The sequence below is a fragment of the Amblyomma americanum genome, chromosome 2 (assembly GCF_052857255.1).
Source record: "Amblyomma americanum isolate KBUSLIRL-KWMA chromosome 2, ASM5285725v1, whole genome shotgun sequence".
NCBI classification, from domain to species: domain Eukaryota; kingdom Metazoa; phylum Arthropoda; class Arachnida; order Ixodida; family Ixodidae; genus Amblyomma; species Amblyomma americanum.
In genome coordinates, this window is record NC_135498.1 from 209,807,028 (window position 1) to 209,828,038 (window position 21,011).

General features: G+C 45.8%; 1 protein-coding gene across 1 annotated transcript in view; it reads left to right on the forward strand.

The window, feature by feature from the left end:
- Positions 1 to 21,011, forward strand: part of LOC144120358 (uncharacterized) — a 333,822-nt gene that overhangs the window by 71,563 nt on the left and 241,248 nt on the right. Inside the window, exons 6-9 of the mRNA XM_077652721.1 lie at positions 2,266 to 2,380; positions 7,559 to 7,631; positions 9,788 to 9,850; positions 9,922 to 9,997. Coding sequence (XP_077508847.1) covers positions 2,266 to 2,380; positions 7,559 to 7,631; positions 9,788 to 9,850; positions 9,922 to 9,997 — 327 coding nt within the window. The remainder of the gene's footprint in view (positions 1 to 2,265; positions 2,381 to 7,558; positions 7,632 to 9,787; positions 9,851 to 9,921; positions 9,998 to 21,011) is intronic.

The following is a 21,011-nucleotide window of genomic DNA, read 5'->3' on the forward strand; positions in this document are numbered from 1 at the left end:
CCAGCTCTCTACTGCACTAAACAGGCGGGATTTGTGTAACTGGGCCTTTATTTAGTTAAAAAAAAATATCCTGACATTTTACAGATTGTTTGGACGTAAAAAGCACAGTTCTCCAGCAATCACTGTCTGAACCCGCACAGCGCCTATTACTGGGACGATATGAACCTTCACTCGCTTCAAGCGCATCTACACCCATCCAGATAGTCACTCAACATTGGTTGTGGCGTTTTAACGATCGAATCGTGGGCTCTTACTTTTTTAACAGTCACTGACCGCGAGATATTAGTGAGAAGGCATTATGGCTAGGCCTGACGACCTGCCACCCTTACACTTCTTCGTTTGAGGGCACATAAAAATGATGTTCACATTATTGAGGCCACCAGAGCGGTGTACCTGCTGGTGAGGATCATCATCGCATGCTCTCCAGATGAGACTGCAGAGTTCTGGCGGGTACATAATTCTGAGCATGAGCGATGTACGATGTGAGTTGCGGTTTAGGGAACGCATTTCTAGGACTTGTAAATCCTCTCTTTGCTTTTTGTATCATTCCCCGTTTGGCATGCCACTTCTTAAATCTCACTTTCGCTATAACACCAAGCTAGCCATTAAAGTTTTCTGGTAAAATCCGCACACGTTGCTTGAGTTAAGGGAGACAATAATAGATACTTTCTGTTGCATTGTGAATATTGAGTTTGTTTTCAATTCTTCTTGGACGAACTCAACCGCTGAAAACTGCTACGAGTAAAGTACACTTTTGCTTCCGAAACTTGCGTGAGGTAGATTTCTCAACTGGGCAAGTTAACTGCAGGAAGCGAGAAACAAAAACTATTCTTTTAGCGAAGTGTAATAAGTACTCAACGCTTGATGTTCAGCGAGCAATCTAGTCATGAGACCTCTAGGACATCACTTTGAATCCTAACCATTCTGTTAACGTCCCAAGAGAGCTGTATTATTGATATCGTCGGTACTTATTTTCCTCGATCGTAATGCATGCTTTGAACTATAAATAAATCCTATTATCGGGTGGAGCTGTTCCCAGACCACCAAAGTTATGTAGTTTGCGAAAATTGCTATTACAGAAGCGTGTCATGCTCAATTTTATTTTCAGAGTGGCTGCCGCTACCCGTAAGATCACATCAAAGGTGTTTGTGCAAAGTTCAATGAGCAGTAAGTTTTGCAAAAGGACAGGTACGTGCGCTATTCACGTCGATTGCTCAGTACTTAAAATGGCGGGAACATTTGTTTTGTCCACTTCCGCAGGGGAAAACGGCCATGCAGTCGTCTTGAGGCGGGCGCAATGCCAGCCTGCGTTGCATTGTGACGCGGCGGAAAACTGCGAGACCGCGGAGCGAACCGAAGCTCTCGGCGATATCGCCGGGCCACTTATCGAGGCCTCAGGTGACATCAGCTGTACGGCGCTAAGCGGATGGCGGAGTGATCTCCCTGAGAGACGCTCCTAGCCGCTGTCCTTTTGTGCCAAGTCGTTTTTAGGGTGACATACTGTGGTACTAGTAACAACCGCTGCTGAGTATTATGGATATTTATTTATTGATTGATATCAGAATACTGTAGGCCACAGCTTGGCCCAAGCAGGATTTTATTTCCTCGACCAATCTGTTGGAGGACGAGCTTCAGTTCCGCAAACTCAATACACCCCGTAAAATAAATATTATAATAGCAAATAATGTTGTAATCAATAAGTTAACTAATTAAAATATTCGACCTTTTTCCGGAAGCCCGCTGTAGCCCGCAATATAACTCCTGGGCTAAAATTATGAGAATATAAGAAGCCAAGCCTCTAGGCCCTATGTTAGAGTTTCTCGCATTTTCCTCTGCTCTATTTCCTCCGGCTGGCTGCAAATCAGGTGCTTAAGATAGCAGAGAGGAAATTCCTAGGCCAGCACCCACCTTTTGCTGCCGTTTTCATTTTATTATGAATAAAAAACTTCTCCTACTAGTGTCATGCTGAGAACATGCGCGCTTTGTGGCTAGGCAACGCGCAGCTGAAAATTTATCGTGCGCTGTTTTTTTCGTTGCTCTGCGCATCAGCACGCGTGTTCCAAATAAAGTGCATCTGAAAGTCAGCCGCCCTTTTGTCTGTTTCTGTCCGTCTACTGGCTGCTTCAAATGTAACAGCTGAATGACATAGCCCAAACGGCAGCCCTTGCCATTCACCACAGTTGCAGGTTTAGGATAACTGTTCTGCCGGATGTCGCTCAAAAATCTTGCATTAATATCGCTGACCGGGCTGCCTCTCCTCTGCAGATCTGCCTGGAGGAGTGCCAGATGAACATCACACGCAGCGTGTGCCGGTGCATCGATCAGGGTTACGCTTTCCGCAACAGGGTGAACGACTCTGGCTGCACAGCAAGGGAGATGGGTGCGTGCTTCGCTCCCCTCCCGCTGCGGACTTCAAGCATCCTGCTCATTGCTAGACTTGAACAATCGGGGCTTGAGCTTGGGCCAGGGCTTGCTGCTCTGCGCGACTGCCGAGTGGCTACCTGAAACCTGGCAAAGGGGAAGGAGTGAAGTGAACAAACTTGTACGCCCCCCGGTTGGATCTCCTTGTCAGCAGCCCCGTAGGTGCCGGCCATAAACTCTGCGCGTGGCCGCCATCTCTGTCCAGCGGCAGGAGACTGCTTGAGAAGGACCAGAAATTAGAAAGAGGGCTGGAAGGTGTGGGCACCGAGAAAAGGAAGCAGGCACTAGTAGAGAGGAGTAATATAGAAAGTGTTTGTATGCAGGGGCCGAAAGAAAGCTGCGTACCTGCGAGGAGGAGGAGGGTGGGTGGAAAAGGGATAGCGCTGCCGTGCACGTCAGCAAGGTATGTGGAAGAACCGCGAGGCAGAGAAGGATCTGGTTGAGCCACTTTCTGAGGCCCGGTGGCAGAGCTCCATGGGGGCAGCGCTCACATTCCCAATGTTTTAGTATGGCCAGGCACCCAGGCAAGCTGGCAGCTGATGCTTGTGTTGCGAAGAGCTTGGTCAAAGAGCAGTGTTGTTCCGACTTTTGGCTATTGCGATGACAGTTGTGGCACGCTAACTGACAATCAATGTGGATTCTTGTGAAATTTTATTTTTTCAGTTACTTTGCTCTCGTTGTCCACAGGTGCGGTAACAAAGTCTGCCCTGATCACCTTCAATGCTTCGCTTTCTATAGAAAAGTGCTTTTTGCTTCTGAAGCTGGAGACCATTACTTTTGTTTCGTGCTTATAAATTTTTTATCCAACCATCCTGCCTTGCACGTCTAGATCCTTAATCATGCTTAGCAATTGCTTTCCTCACTTGCTCAGTTAGGCAATGTGATCAGCGGATCGAAGACTACGGAGGATTTTCCATAAGCGTTCAACGCTACCCCATCAGCTTTCCTAAATACCTTCGCAAGCACGCGTTAGATGGTAGTGGAAATAACGTGTCATCCTGTCTGTCGCCCTTCTTGAAACCTATTTTGTCACTCTCCCTGTGGAAGATTTTCGACACTGTTCCGCCGCTATAAGTCCCTAGAACGAACCGTTCGTTGCTCTGATTTGTGTCCACAAAGAAATTAACAAACTCGGAGCCAGCGACAAAAAAAAAAACATGCTCAGCGTTCCTCTAACAAAAGAATCGCCACCGCGTTTGGTTGTGCTCAGTTTACAGATGAAGTTACGGGATAAGGCGCTGAAAGAAACTACAACGTTCTCGAAAAACGTATAAGTGGCTGCGCCGGGCTAACAACATTTTTATTTATTTATACATACATCTACATCCGCCTGCAGGAGAATTATAATAGAAGGGGGAGGGGTGGCATTCAAAGTCTTTATTGCTTGAGCACGAAGGAAAACAATATTCAAAAAAGAGAGAGAGCAGTAATAACTCAAGAGGCACGGATGATTTGCTCAACCGTTGATTTAGAGTTCAGAGAAAACAAGGAGGCCTCTCACGCTTCGGTAAATGCTGAATCGGATACAGCTGCAGCATTGTCCCGGAGGTGGGGCCTCCATGAACTGATTGTGCGTGTAAAAAATTAATGTGAAAAAACAGAGGTACGGGCTCATACTTCTCAACTTATTCGGGTGATCTCGCCTCCGTGCTATTGCCCCGAATCTTTGTACTGTTTGGTGTGAATAACGCGCTACACACTAACAAAACAACTGGAACGGGACACAGGACAAGGTCCTGTGTCCCCGTTTCAGTTGTCGTTTTGTTAGTGTGTAGCGTGGTATTCACACCAAATGTACAATCAACTAGCCCACATTGCTGCCTTGTACTGTTTGTTCATTCTTCAAAGCTCCTGGAACGCAGCTTTATCGCTTTGTTTGTTATCCAACACGCGACCAGATTTATTGCGATTGATTGCATACAGGCGAAGCCTATTCTACGTTGTTGTAGAATGTAACTTTGCACGCCGTATAACCAATGTTCGCTATCGCCTTGAAATGACCGCAGCCGAGGGCGGCTGGCATTCTGTTGGATGACCGCCAAGCGCGCTTGTTGCTGCGCCGCCCCGAGTCATTCAGTTCTTTGTGGGCGCAAGTTAGTCTAAATAAAGAGTTTCGTTTGGAAGCCATTTTCGCTCCATTCCTGCTCGCTGGACTGCAGTCACCACTACGTGACAATGTGTACTACGTAGGCGTGAAAAAATAGGCATCCTTATTCACTACAGTAAGATTGTAAAATTGGTCTCATAAAAAAAAAATTGTCGAAAAATTGCCACCGTCAGAAGAGGCCATCCCAAGCTAGTTTTGATACCCGTAGTAGTGCATTCCAACGAACAATTGTGGGAGACAAAATGCCGTGCTCCGTTTTGAATACACTCAAATTTGTTCATCACACCTTGCGTGTATGGGTCCCATACGACGGAAGCGTATTCTATAATAGGGTGGCATTGGTAATACACAGCAGTTCTCTGACGTCTTGAAGAGAGTGTTTGAAGTTTCTTCTCTTTAAAATCAAAGAGCTGCCAGCTTTCAGTGTTAATCTGTCTACACGGCGATTCCATGACACGTCTGAGCAAAATAATAAACCTAAATATTTTGCCCGACTTCCTGCAGAAATAATTTCGTTGTTTAAATGGCACTGAATATTTACAGGCTTATGTTTTGGAGTGAACGAATATTTTTGCATTTGTGCGCGTTTAAATTCATAAGCGATGTTTGACAGCAAGATGAAATTCTGTTGAGGTCATTTTAAAGTGGGAATTTGTTCTCGACGACGAACTGCAGTCCACAACCCGACTGTCACCTGACTTGTACTCTGTGAGATGTCATTGTATGTTGTAGCGTTATGCGTCGGTGCCCTGTTGGTCTGATCTTTTTGTCGGGCTTCCTCAGCACACTGATACTAGGCGGAGACGTAGAGGTTCTGTTCTTCGGCGCGTTTGGGAGCATGGCGTTGTTCGTGGCGGTTGCCTCCCTGCTGCGGATGCGCCAAAAAGGCACCTGGGTGGTTTCTTGCACTCGCGTGTCGCAGGCGAAGAGGACATAGCGGAGGACGACATCCCAGGCATTGTGCTCCGCGTCGGCATACATGGCAAGCAAGTCGGCGATGGTCTCGTTCAAGTGCTGTGTGAGGCCATTTGTCTGCGGATGGCGTGCAGTTGTCTTCCGAGGGCTTGCGTGACTGTGTAGTAGAGGAGGGCTTACGTGGTTCCTCAACAGGACGCATTTCCCAAACGTTTTGCAGCTTCTACTGCTATGTCATTTGGAAATGATTTTGCTTCAGCACAGCGGGTCAAGCAGTCCTTCGTCACTTTATATATCTATTTTATTTACTTGTACATACTGGAGCCGTATTCGGTAATTGCAGGGGTGGGAGTGAAAAAGTATAGTGTTCAAAAATGTACGGAAAATGGTAAATACACTTTGTCGCGCGGGTACACCGCTTGTAGTGCTTGGCTGCTGAACTGGACGACGCTGGTTCAATCGCGGCCGCAGCTGTCGCATTGCGATGGAGGCGAAATGCTAGAGGCCCGTGTACTGTGCATGTAACAGAACCCCGGGCGATTGGATTTATATGGAGCCTTCCCCTCCGGTGTCCCCGATAGCTTGAGTAGCTTTGAGATGTTATACCTAATTAAGCAAAAATCAAGCAATGGCAAATTTATACAGACAATACGAACGATACAAACTAAAGGCTAGGTAGAGGATCAACCTGTTCAGTAGCCATTAATAACAAGCTCGAACGATGCGAACGAGCAAGACTAAAAATGAATTTCGGCATCTTTTTACACACGGAAAGAAAATTTTTGTAGAATTAAATGCACGAGAAAAATGAGGCGCGAGTTTATGTGATGTAAACTTCTAGTTTCAGATAGTTTAGCAGGAATCGAGTACTAATTCGAAGACATTTGGCAAAGGGTAGCTAATATTGGAACGCACAAACTTTACGGACGGATTCTGTTGGCGAGAACAGTACCACAAAGGAAGAGACGATAGAGAAGATTGCTCTCGCTTTTTCACCGTGGCAGTGGAATTGGTCGACTCTATATTCTTTTGTTGCACCTCTTTTCTCCTCTACGCCATTTTTGTTCTTTTCCAGTGGAATAAAACTGAATGCTTCGTCAGCTCCTCGCATCATATGCTGTAAACCTTCTGTGTCATTGTCAGCTCGATGGCTCTCTTTCGTAGCCGCTCTACCAGCCAGGCCAGCGACAGGCCAGCGCCTTACTAACTCTAGAGCGGGTGAGGCTCTGGGTGGGACTTGTTTTTAGGAAAGCGCTCGATTCTCGTCTAACTCCTGGCTGTGCAGCTCTGTGGGCAATTCAGGCGGCTTGGGAATCGTGCGCACCTCCGCTCGGCAATCTTACTAAGCCAACGACTGCGGCATTCTTTGATGGCTGTCTGAAGTGAAGCGAGGTCCTCGTGTTTGCTCTCGATTGGGTCGGTTTTTTGAAGCATCTGGTGCACTTTGACGTCCACTCCACGCTATCGTTCGGCTGCTGGACGGACGACGGCACTAAGCATTCCTCTCGTTCTCTTCGCTTCGCTGAGAAGAGCCACTTCTTGGAGACATTCAAGCAGCCAAGATATCTCATTGTTTACGAACTGCGCGGCTCCAAACGTGAAAGGTAAACGCGCCCCAAACAGGCCGTTGGTAATTCGCTTCACGATAGAGAGTGTGTGCTCAAAATGTAGAGTGTTTGATAAATTGTAAGTTTAGCAACTGCGAAATGAAATCATGTTCTGCCCCAGCACGCAGTACGTGTAGAAAATAGCTCTTCCTTTGCGTACCGACCTTCGTTTCCTTCACTTTCACACACGCTCGAAAACGCGATTGTGGGGATGGCACCGAGCACGCATGTAGGCATTGCTATGCGGAACAGTGTAGTAGTTGTCTGTGTTCCCGCTTCAGGCTGCGCCACGAGCTAATTTTTCTGTCAGTGCTGGTACCGTGGCTACGCCAGCCTCAGTGCCTAAGCGAACAGCCTATGCAAAGCATCTGTTGAGGATAGTGTCTCTCTCAATTCTTTTTTTTTCACCATCCAAGGGATCAGTGAGTGACACAAGATCCGACTGTATGAGTGCGGTTCAGGTATTTACGACCTCTTCAATGTGTGCTTCGTGGTGTTGCTGGTGCAGATACCTGCGTGCTGCCCCGGAGCAGGCCACTGGCGCTCGTCGAGTGCGAGAAGCGCTGCGGATTCCCTTGCGAGTGAGGAGGCATTCAAATTCAAGGTTTATTCAGTGTGTTTTACGTGATAATTATGTGGCTGCAATGTGCAGGAGTCCGAAGACTGACGGACTTCATACCCCATACGGCCCATTTGTGTAGAGTGAAAATGTAATATTCCATCACTAGATCCGAGTACTTAGGTGGGAACGCGTACAATACAAGAAGTAAAAGGCATAGTGTGCAGGCGCTCGACGACAAGTCTTATTACTGCAAGTTTCGAAGAAACCTGACTACCAACTGTGAGAGCACAAAATAGAGTTAAGTACGAGAAGAGATCATTTATGTGAGAAACATATTCGAATATAAATGAATTTTCTTTAGGTATAAAACGCACGAAGAGGAAGTCATTTATGGTACACTGATCCATTTGAACGTATATAATGAGGTCCATAAAAAATTATCCAGCAGATCAGTAATTTTAGTTGAAAGTAGAGAACGTGAAAATAGTTTGATTCATTCAGTTCAGTTTGTATAATGTTAGGAATTAAATTGGAGAAAAGTCGCCGAGGCACTCGAGAACAAGGGAAGCCCAGAGAAACGAGGAACATGGTACCACGTTTCAGAGGGACATATATTTGTGCAATATTTGGCTGTGCGCACGACGATTGGGAGCGATTATGAAAACTTGGTCGCGTTAACTGTTGAAGCAACTCGTAAAATCAGCATAGATATTTTGGACTAGTTGATTAATAGCCGCTCTTGATAAAAAGTTTTTCTTTGCCTAGGTTATCTTAGTAATCACTGAAGAAACGGAATTACAAAATCTTGGCGCGTCATAAGATGGCAGGCGGTAACCAAAAAATGTCCTTCTTTGGTCACTGTGCAATTGGAGCTCATAACCAGCTGCCTTTTCGATGTAAAGCTGCAAATCTTGCGCTTTAGCATATGCAAGTTGTTTGTTGGTGGGGCATGATCCATTGACTAGAGCCGCCATCAGTTCTCAATCATACTAGAAAAACAGCATCGGGAAGCCATGTTTCGGAAAAGCATAGAGTGTCACTTATTTGTCGCAATGGTTACGCAGACTGCGCTAAGTAAATCTATCGCAGGCAAATAACGCTAGAACGCGCTAGCAAGAACTTAAGGAGTGCGCGAATTCATGTAAGCAATAAACACAAGAAAGAGGTGAGGCAGTTAAATAGTATTTCAGAGCCAAATGTCGCCTTAAAAATCCTCATGCGTTGCGCAATAGCAATCCTGAAGTGACTGGCGCTTTTACCGTTTCGATATCGGTCGAGAGGAACGTCTATTTCGTTTGTTCTCAAGAGCACGCTACATTGAAAATAGCGCTTGGTCATCCGGTTTAAGCTTTTCACTGAGGCATGTTCTCAGGTGCAAGCTGTCCTTTGATGTCGGCGGCCGTTCCGCAAAACCCGAAAAGGTCACGGGTATTGTGCGGTGAACTTTTGGCGCCTTCGCCAGAAATTCAAAACACTTGCCTCTTGAACAACAGCTCCTCACGATGACGCTTGCGCTTGACTTTAAAGTGCAATTAGGGCTGGGTGAGCACCACTAAGATCGCTAGCGGGGAGGGGGGAAGGGGGCGGGGGTGTAGTCAACCTTGTTCCCAATGAGCTCGGCACTCTTCTTTGGATCGTTCTCCCTTTGGGTCGTTAATGCTTCTCTAATTTTTAACTGTTGAATCGAGAGTGCTGCTCGAGCCTAACCACTTCCGTAAACGAAGTTTATAGCTAGCTTGTAAAGGAAGTTCGGCATCCCAAATATTGTAAATTGAAATTTCTTATTCACGAAGTTCATAGACTTCTTAACATCGTCATAGTCCATATCACGCTTTCTGTTTACCTTGGAATGTTCTGGAGTGCCGTTCGTTACTGCAGTTTTCATGGTGCATGTCACGTTGCGATCGAAGCAATGGTAGCTGTGGTTTCTGACTGCCGTCAGTGTGCACAGTAGTCAGGTTGACAGGGAGACTGTTTTCTTAAGTATGCACATGTGGCCCTGGAAACCATGCACCTTAGTGAGCGAGTACTGGGCCTATTAGAGGCATCTGCCTCACAGACTGTTCTACGGGGCTCCCTGCGTCTCGTGCGCATTAACTGTCTCCATACTTGGCTTGCAAAAGACTCCAAGTGGAGGCGGGCTGGCCGTACATGCGCGCTTCTATCACTGTGCAGGGAAACCATCTATGACATCACCCAGTCCTTCTCAAAGTCTTACGGCCTCATGGCAGAAGAAGGGTGAGCAGTGCCACCTATGAATTTATCTCCTCCCTCACTGAAGCCCCCCTCCCCTCATCTCTCACCCACAGGGTGTACTTCCTCAAACTGAAGCTCCTGATGACTTCCCGTAACGTGGAAGTGGTCCACTTCATTCCGGCGCTGACTGTGAGTGCTTCCGTTTTTCTCAACCGAAACAACCGCGGCCTCTCATGCATTTCTGATGTGACGGCTGCCATGATGATACCGCCTTTAAAACTAACCCCTCGTAATTCTCTATACCAATCACCTTCTGCCCCTAAGCTTTGGAAGTTCGTGCAGGAAATGTTACCGAAGTATTGAAGCATTAGTGTGCTAGGTTTATAAATATTCAAAGAAAGGTCGTAAATCAGGCTTGATGTGTGCCCCAGTAAGAACACCTTAAAAGGCGTTCACAAGAGGTTCGTAACGGCTTAAAAAGCAAGGACTGTGAGATTCCCTAAGTTCTCAGCAAGGCGGCAACACTAGTTGCCTCCTCTAGTTGCAGTCTTCAACAAATGGTATACAAACAGATTAATCTGAAATTTATGTCGAAACTTTCTGTAAACGCGTAGTGCGGCTGGTGCTTTATGACAAGCTCAATATGTTCAAATCGCACTGCGGCTTCGAGCGGTTTTTTATGTGTATCTTTGTTGTGTTTACGAGAGGATGCAAGAAGTTAAATGTAATTTATAAGACAAGCACAGGTTTTGTCTGGTATACTGTTGTATGGCATTTAGTTTATTTTATTTATTTAAAATGTCCTCAAACACCCTCTATTGAGGCTACAACATAAGGGGGCAGTAAAAAAGTTGTGATAGTCACAACATAACACTGAAAAACACACATCAAAAGAAACAAGAATAACTAAACAAAAATATACGCACAATATTCTACTTAATTTTGCAAAAAAATACTCAAGTTGAAGAGCGAGCATTGTCACAAGAATGTGCACTAATAACTGCAGGTAAATTGCTAAAAATGAACAATGCATGCCAGGAGAATTTTAGGCTACATAATGCATCATCGGAAAACCTGCATCTTTTGACCAGAAAAAATAAAAGGAATGTAAGAAAGAAAGGGTGGTATCATTGGGCTTGTGAGCGAAGTTACATGTCATTAAAAGCACGGATTAGCTCTTGAAATTCAGTTATGTCAGATTCGGCAGCGATATTTCACAGCAAATGGTTCCGTTGGATGGTCGTGCGTGGAGTGCATGACTTCGCGAAAAGAAATTCGCGGAATGTGTTGCGCTTAATTTTCCAAAGGTGATCAAGAGTGGAAAATTGGCGGCGGGTTCCGAAAAGAAATCGTCATGAAGCGTTCAGTGACGATAAAGCTCATTAAAAAGTGAAAGACATGAAAGTTTGCAGCCGGAAGACAGTTCCGGTAGCTGAGAGCGTGCGTTGAAAGCTGTTCCACTATATATGGCGTGAATAGTCGGAATAAAGGAAACGTACCGCACGGTTTTACAACGTTCCTTTGTTATATATCACGCAAATTTGGACTAGATCCCAGATGGCAGAAGAGTGCTCTATTTTAGGATGGACCAAAGTGTTGAAGACAAGTTTGCGTAAGTGAGCAGGAGCATGGGGAAGATTCCGTTTAAGAAAGCCCAGTGAGCGTTTAGCTGCTGTAAGCATTAGATTAATGTGGTGATTCCAGGACATGTCTGACTGCAAACGGAGCCCAAGGTACTTGTATGTATTTGTAAGTTCGACTGGCTCATTTTAATTTTCTAGGAAATTTGAAACCGGGTTACATGATGGGTGAAGGACATGGTTTTAGTTTTAGACAAATGTAAAGGCATTAACCAGGAGGAACACCATTCATCTATTGCAACTAGATCGGACTGTAAATCTGAGCAGTCAGTGTCACTGGAAACGTTACGATACATCACACAATCACGACCGAATAGTCTAATATGGTAAGAAACAAAGGCAGGCAAATTATTCATGAAAATCAAGAACAGCAAAGTTCCAGTCACACTCTCTTGAGATACACCAGAGGTTACGAAGTCAAAATCAGAGTTACAGTAATTAACAGAGGTGCACTGCTTTCGAGATGAATGAAAGGCCTTTATCCAATGAAGCGCGTCGCTGTGAAGGTTAAGACATGTTAATTTTTTCATCAGTCTGTGATTTGGGACACACTTAAATGCCTTGGAGAAGTATAGAATAATGACGTCAACTTGAAGGCCAGCAGCTATTGATGGAAATATATCATGAATAAACTCCGCGAGCTGTTTCACACGCATAACCTTGCCGTAAACTGTCCTGGAAGTTATGTATGTTGTTATGTTCTTCTAAGTAGTGAATTACCTCAGTTTGTAGTGTGCGCGCTAGCAGCTTGCATACGATGCTTGCATACGGATATTGGGCGGTAGTTCAAGGGTGAAGACGCGTCGCCACACTTGAAATGGGTATGACCTTAGCAACGAGCCAGTCATTTGGGGTAGTGGATGTTGACAGTGATTGCGAGAAGAGCGCTGATAACGCTGGGCTGAAAGTAGGCGCCATATTTTTAAGTATTTTAGTGGTCTGAACATGATGAAAGTTTGAGTTTGCTTACTAAGGGGAAAATAACAGCTTCACAGATATTTATTTCCGGCATAGAGCTACCGATGTTCTATTTTATGTCTGGACATGAGATGGCATTTTCGCGAGTGAAGACATACGAAAGTGTTATGCAGCAGTTCAGCACAGTTCCATTCGGGAATTACTTCGTTGTTGTTGACAAGAAAGATATCAAGACAAGAACGTGGATTGATGACGCGCCATAATCTCTAAGGGTTAGTTTGGAGCGTGAACCATAAATCGTGGTTGAAAAACTGATGGTATGGTATGGTGTGGTATGGTATGATATGGTATATATAGTATGGTATGGTATGTGGAGTTTAATGTCCGGTAGCAGCAAATTTGCTATGAGTTACGCCGTAGTGGAAGCTCCGGAATAATTCAATCCACATAGGGTTTTTTAACATGCACTTTCATGAAAAGCCACCTTTTGAGCCTAAGGTGTGCAAATACAGATGGCAGAACTGCTAACGACAGAAAGCACTTGACTGCCAGTGTCTAGCAGTAGGGATGAAACTGTGCCAGGGTACCAAAGGGTGCCACTGCTACAAATGATTCTTCTCATAATAATAATAATAATAATAATAATAATTGGTTTTTGGGGAAAGGAAATGGCGCAGTATCTGTCTCATATCTTTGGACACCTGAACCGCGCCGTAAGGGAAGGGATGCTGAATACGCCGGTTCTTCTCATAAGGAGTGGAATTTTTTTACAACCTATTTGCGCGTGGGAAACTGTAGACACCTTCCTGCAGTAACTTAACTGCAACATGTACAAACGCCACGTATTAAGGAGACAGGCCCTGTAAAAAGCGAGTTCACTGCTGTTGTCATCAAGACGCCAATCATGCCGGACAGAGCTCCACGTAAAGAAAAGAAGACAGCGTAGGGTCAGGTAAGGGTGAGAGCGGCCTTCAGGCGTGTTTTCGGAGCACGAGAAGGAAAGGGAGTCAGCGGAGTGGAAGAGCACAGAGTAAGTTAGCTCCGCCGGGGGCGACGCAAGCGGAGGTGCACCTACTCCCGGACGCCGTCTCGTAAGAGCACACTGTGGGCTTCCTCCAGACTGCCGCCTGCCCGGCGATCCGATTGCGGCAGACTTTATCGGCGCGGCTGCCTACGTGTCCAGAGAGCCGAGGACTCGCCCCTTCCTTTTCGCATGCCGTGGTCGTCACAGTCATGTGTGGGGTGCCCGCTCCCTCCGCCTGTACACATATTTAGTAACCACAATAGAATTCTTGTCTCCTCTTGTCTTTAGGGCTCCATTCATGGGGCCTCGCTTGCGGGTGGTCTGCTTCTTCCTGGATAACTCCCCCCGACGCTCCCAAGCAGTGACCTTTGCAGAAGTAGCAGAAATCAGCACTCGTATGTCACGTGATATAAGAAGCAAGAAACAACAACGCCTAACGTCTATAGAGGCGCCGCTCCCCACATTAACCCCCTAGCTGAATTTGACGAGTGTGGCTCGTCAAAACCCTGCGGTCACTTTTTTTACTTAAGAGGAGTTTGGCTCGTCATGTGTTTTTCTGGCGTTCTTTGTCCAGCCTCAGGTCATTACGGCTCGTCCATTGCCATTTTTTCGCTTTGCCAACAGGTGACGGCAGGTGTACGAAAAGACTGCCGCAATTTTTACCAGAACTTCGAGGCATTTCATTGAGCACGAGAACTTGGATCAACACGAGAGCGGTGATGCCACAGATTTGAGTGACAGTGAATGGAAAACATCTTGAACATTTTTAGTCCTTTCAGTGTAGAATACGACGATAGTGATGACCTTCTTGACAATGCATCAAAAGTAGAAAATAGGGGCTGTCTTAAGATGGATGGTAATGAAAAGTGTGTCTGGAAATAAACACGCCCCTGTTGCAGGTGGTGCGAGAAAGCCCTGTGCGCAGTTTTGCCATTTGAGCAATGATAAACTTGTCAAAATCAATAGCAGAATTTCAGTGTTATCTTGTCGCAACATATACGGGAAGAAGCCCTTGCTCCTTAACTTCCGGCGTCGTCGCCGTCTGCGTTGTCAGCGAAAAATCTCCGGAGAACAACCTAGATAAGCGACTTATGTCACGTGACCATGTGACACCGTATTGTGAGTTCAGTCGGGTTTAGGTTGTTGCAAGCTACAGGTACAATAAGCCTTGCGGATCTCGCCGGCAATTGTATATATATATATATATATATATATATATATATATATATATATATATATATATATATATATATATATATATATAAACAGAAACATGCTAATCACATATTGCTCCATTGAAAAAAAAATTATGGTGTTGTCGTCCTTCAGGTATGGTATGTAGCCATTTCTTGAAATAAAAACCTATCATTTTGATGAGGTTTTCGGAAAAGGAATGATTCGTTATATGGATACCAACGGAGGCGCTTAAGTTTCCATCCAGTCTCTGCGCTGCGCTCGTGGACAAGAACGCGTCATTCACGTGGAAATCAAACGCCGGACAATAGCTCGAAGTTAAGACGCTGCCCATGAGCGAGCTGCTCAAGATCGCATGCGCATGCATGCGCGAGCACCATTGCCACCTGATGCATAGTTGCACAGTCATTAACCGCATTAGAATCTAGGCAGGGTTATGTCATCACTGTTTAATTTCATTTCGGTAGCCTGTTTCTGTGGGCAAATACAGTATGTCAGATAGCCGCCATATTCCAAATTTCATTTTTTTAATCGCAGTGATTATAGCTTCATGATAGTTTGGATGATGAGCCCTACCAGTTTTTCAGTGCTCCTTTAGCGCACACTTATTTTGCAATTTATAATTTAGGTAGTTTATGCGGTGCCGTTTTGTGCCGTGTCTCTGCCGACGTTTTTGCTAGAGACACAATAACGCCAATGCCGCCTAGCGACAGCCGATGAGATGTTCCTCGGAAGGGCTAGACTAGAAAGACAAGGATGTCCATCTCACCACCTTAACTTTCAGGCGAATGTTCACCTGGCCACCTCGGCCAACTCGGCGCCGCCCTTGCTAAGAGTCCAGACGGAGGTAGCTCATAAAATTTGTTCCCGCGAGGCTACATTCTACTGGCAACCGGAGTGGCGTGCGCGTGGCCGCGGGCTTCTGTTTTCGCGCGCCGAAGACTGAAGATCATCTTTTTCCGGTGCCGGCGTGTCATTCGCACTGAATGTGCAGCTGCCTACGCGAGCACCGGCGCCCTCCACTGCTACCTTGCGCAGCTAACCAAAGAAGGACGGGGTTCTAGCAGGAGTGTTCTGCAGGGAAGCTCGACTCCAGACTCCAGGGACCAAGGGGAGCAAAAACGATGGGGCTTCAGACCGGTGGATGCCGGCAGTCATAGCATGGCTCGAGATGTTCGTCCTCTGCGGAGGCTGCGTGCGTTCACCTGACCGCGAGGAGAGCTAAAGCAGCAAAGTTCTCGTCTGCGCCTTCCCTATAGTAGGTATAAGGATATAAAAAAATAGGAGGACATTTAGGCTCCGCCTTTGAGGGCACGAAGCGATGGCTTCCTTCAGCGGTTTCTCTGCACTCAGAGCCACTGTTCTTTGTTCGTATTCAGACATCTATCACAACGCAGGTTCCACGTCCTTGGCATTGAACTCGTCCACACAACATTTTATGCACATAATATCGTTTCTATATACACACATATTGATTAGTATACTAAGCGCACTGCACACACAAACACATGGCCACAAAATAGTGTTCTACCCAGAGGTAGATTCCGCACCGAGAAAAGTTTACACTGCTCGCGCCATTTGCTCGGGTAGCGGCGAACATCAAATCGCGGGACTTCTCCAGCGGCCGCTGCACATAAGCACCGCTATGTCACTTCAAATAAAATGCTTTGTTATTGAAAGTATCGAAACTCTCCTCTAATCCAGCGCTTTCCTCCTAAATTAACCACGCGACGCGCACGACACGTATAGAAGGCCATCGAGTGCTCGCCAGTCCGATGTGTTGGCTGCCACACGTGAGCGTGTGTATGTTTGCGTTTTTTTTTCACGCTATATTAATAAAAACAACCACTAGAAAGTGATGCGACATGCTTGGCTCGAACACGAGTCCCATTTAACACCTTGTTGTTTGAGCAATCAATCCGCTAGACATGAGCGCTTACGGCATGAACAACCATAGCGTATGCCGACCTCCTCAGTTGGGCAGTTTTTAATAGCATAAGGTTTAAGTTATTGTGGCATTTTCTTGTATACTTCTCGGCTTACTGACGCTCCGATAAATGCAGATTTTACCTAGCGCTTCATTTTCACAAAATTACTGTTGTTTTTGAAGCTGTTCTTTCGCAATCGAGCGAGCTATAATTGCGGTAATTTAGTTAAAGATTTCGTTTTAAAGGTGAAGTTTCAGAAGCGCAATAGTGGCTGCGAAAAAGTTGGGGAAATTTGGTGTTTCCGCGTTATTAATTTTTTTAGCAAGTTTCAGACCGAAGAATTTCCTCTTGGCTCCTCGGGGTGAAGCACATGCAGCGGCTTTTTTGCCTGATCAATACAAATTTCACAGCTGCTTGAAAAAAAATATTATTTCCTATTTTTTTCAAATTTTTCGACTACTGCTGAAGTGAGTCTAGCCAAGGGACTGGGTTAAAATTTTGTAGTGATTGCCAGGGCCAACGGAAAACTAGATTAAGTAATGGAAAGATGATATTATCTCGACTCACCCCGCGAATGTATTTAAGGAGTGCCTCAGATGCCCGTGCTGCCCCGAAAGACGCTGGTTCGATCCCGGCCGTGGCCGTCGAATTTCGATAGACACTAAATTCTTGAGGCCCATCTAATGTGCGATGTCAGTGCATGTTAAAGAACCCCCCGAGGTCGAAATTTCCAGAGCCGTTTATTACGGCGTCCCTCATAGCCTAAGTACCTTTGGGACGTTAAACCCCATAAACCATAAGCCAGGTGCTAGTGCTGAATGAATATTGAGCGCTGGAAGGCGCGATCAGCACTGATGTAGCCATTCTGTGACCAAACGATCTTCGTTGAAACTATTCGTAATGTTTTATAAACTACACAGGTTTATAAAACTGCATGAGGTATAAAACCTCATGTAATTTTAAAAACATCAATCAATGTAGTATAACATATCAGTTTCGCCTTCGACGTGTCAAAGCTCACCCTATATAACAGGCACCTTTTATGGGACCCGCTCCTCAAGTTGTGTTAGACGTAGGAGTAGCGGCAGAGTAGCGCACAGTCGGGATAGCCGAACGAACGCATTAATCGGTCTAATCGTCTAAACCCTATTATCCCTAGGCAGAAGATTGTATAACGTCTTAAAGCTACTACACTAGAGCTCTGGGCACACGGCAGAGAAGCCGGCTTATAAGCGGCGAAAATAAATTTGTTTTCAATTCTGCGCCACGCCAAAAGCACACGTATACGCTGCCAAAAAAATTAACGTCTGCGATGCAAACGTTTTTTGCGGCCACCCAGACTGAGACCCAGAAATTAAATTGGCTATTATGGGTGTATCCCGCACGCCAACATCAGGAATAGAATACGCAGAGTAAAGCCATCAAATCGAAAGAATAACGCGCGAAACGACGAACAATGATCAGCGAATTAAGCAAGATTGTCAGCTTCCTGGTCATCTCGCAAGAAGTTTCAAGTGTACACACCAGTTTAGCTACCAAGAAATGCAGTCTACCTCGCCTAGGATGGAGGGCTTTGTCGGAACAAAGTCCTTAAGGGCGACGTTGTGGATCCACTTTTTTCTACGGCTGATGTAATTTTTTTATTCGAGTTATCGTGGACAGCACGAAGTCATTTTGACGTCAGCCTTTGCACTGAAATGTGCCGTAGTCGCACATAACGCGACATTATAAGTAGAGTTTGAATTGTCAGCACCAGGTGAGGGAGGACCAGGTGGGGAGGCCGGCTTCATGGTTGCAAAACCACAGATTGACATTGTCCGTGAGGCAGAAGAGGACGCTTCTCAGTTTAACATAATCGTCCCACCGATTGTAACAGCTGACGCGCTTGCAGGACGCCAGCCAATCGTCGAAGTCCTGGTAGTCGGTGCCACTGAATAGTGAAAGGTCACGCTGGCGCTGCACCCCGGAACAGAGAACGTTGCTAGGAACGGGCGCCGATGGTTGGCTCGTACCGTATGGCATGGTGGCTGGGGGAGTAACGTTCGGCTTCGAAGCTCCAGGATGAGGACCGGGTCGGGAACCGAGACACCTCCACTAAATGTAAAGGTGTTTTTTCGAAGCGCAGTTTGGTGGGCGCTGGCCGAAGAGCGTCACGATTGACACACTCACAGGCGTTGTTGTTGCCTCAGAAGCGATGCGATGGCACATGCCCACGGTAGGGGATTGGCAAGTGTTTGGGGCAAATCCAAACAGGACACAAAGTCATCCAGGCTTATCTCAAGAGGCTGATAAATAAAAAAAATGAAACATCTGGGAAAACGAATAACGAAAATTTAGAGGTTTGAGGAGATAGGAATGAAGATTGCGGAAGCAAAGAGTTGCGTGTTAAAATAAAAGAATCAAAAAGAAATAATCTTAAATAAATAAATAAATTTTGAGATAAAAGTAAAGGGAAAGAAGATTCAACACAAAAATCTGGTCTCGATAACATACCTGCGAAGAAGCTCACACATCAGCTTAAAGCATGCCCTTTGTCGGTTGCACCGAAGGAGAATAGGACGTTGAGAGTAAACGATAGCCCTAATTGAACAAGGGGAATTTGCAAATACCCAATTCTTTGCCGTGCAAGCCACCGGCAGGAGAGGATGAAATCGTGTAAGGATTCAACGTCTCCACATGAGGAAAATTGATTCGACGGCATGAATCCAGAACGACATTAAAGATTGAGACGAGGAATCCTGCAGCGCAACAGCGTCATGGCAACCTCACATTGCCTTGATGCACATGAACGAACGTTTCATACTAATTACAAGTGTTCATAGTCCGCTGTAGCAAGGATGGGCTCTTGGTTGAAGTTCTGGTGTACTTGGAAACGTTCATAACAGGACTTGGTCAGCATGGGAAGGTTTGGAACGACGTTGAAAACAGGCCCATTGATGGATGATTTTGCTAAGACATCGGCCGTCGAGTTTGATATAATGCCAAAGTGCCCTGGAATTCACTGAAAACGCACTTCTTGCACATAAAGGGGCACAAAGTACATTAGGGATCGGTACAAGAGACTAGTGCTCGAGCTTGCAAGCACTGCCAAGACAGAAAGACTGTCCGCAAGAATGATTACATGAGTGATATAGCGGGGAACTTTTTGAAAGGCCATGCCAATAGCGATAAATTCAGCAGAAAAACCTGGCGTATAATCTGGGACCCGAATCAAATAACTCCAATCTAGTGTGAGGGAATAAACTCCTACAGCTGCTTTTTCGCCATGTTGAAAGGCATCTGTGAAAATAACAGCATGGCTCGGATACTGGAACAGATACTCCTCCAGGAGACCATTTAACACATTGGCAGTCAAGTTATTTGCATATTTCGGCAGGTGTATGGTCAGAGCAAACAGCTGGAGCAGCGTGCACATTGCTAACGCATTGCACGGACCCAAGCGATACAGCAATTCTAGAAAACAGGTACTCTGTCAACACACATTAAGGCAGCTTGTATTACGGCCAATGTTTATCTAGGAACAAGGCAGGGTTTGTGAGAAAAATGGGTGGAACCGCTCCAGGCATAGGCTCAAGTCCCGCAAGAAGGTGCGCACTGTGAGAAGCTACCAGCGAGAGTTCCAGTTCCGTGTGCGAGCTTCCAGAAAGAGCACACAATTTGCCACTGATTTTGGTAAACCCAGGCAAAGCTATAGAGCGCGCCTCTTCAAAAACACCGGGGGTTGAATTTTGTACCTAAAGGACAACCGAAGAGCAGAACGCCACTGAACTTCAGAATTGGTCTACGTAAGTCTATTAAAGAAATATTAGAGTGCCTCTGCGCATACCAAATTTCTTATTGCTGATTCGCGTCAGGCGACCGAGAGCCCGCTCACCTTTGAGGACAATACTTTTATATGAGGTCGCCAGTCTAATTGGGGGTCGTCTATAAAACCTTGGTAATTTAAGGGCTCAAATTGTGGGATTTGGGCGCCATGATACCGTAGACATAGAGCGGACGCTGGTCGGAGAACGAGAACGGAAGATTTGTTAACGAGGAGTATTGAATGTAACTTACTCTGCCAAAGTTCCACGGCATTCAGGTGGGCTTGAAATAGCTGGTACAGTGAATAAATATCTCTAGCAGATGCAAAAAAGGATATGTCATCCGCATAGACATGCACTTTGACGTCACCCTGAATAGGTATGCCCCGCATGAGAGTGTTAAAAGTAAAGGTGGCAGGATCGATCCCTGAGGCACACCTCCAGTCTGAAAAAGTTTTCGGAAGTAAAGGAACCGTCGGAACAGAAGAAACGTCGATATTTTAGAAATTCCGTTAACCATGCAAGAATGTAAAATGGCGGCCGAATTTCGTAAATGTTGTTCAATACTATCGAATGCTCTACGCTGCCGTATGCTTTGGCGATATCCAGAGTGCTAAAACTCCAACCTCTTTCTTCTCCATTACAACCCTAATTCTGCTTTCCAAATCTAAATGGGCAGTCCAGATCGAGCATTCT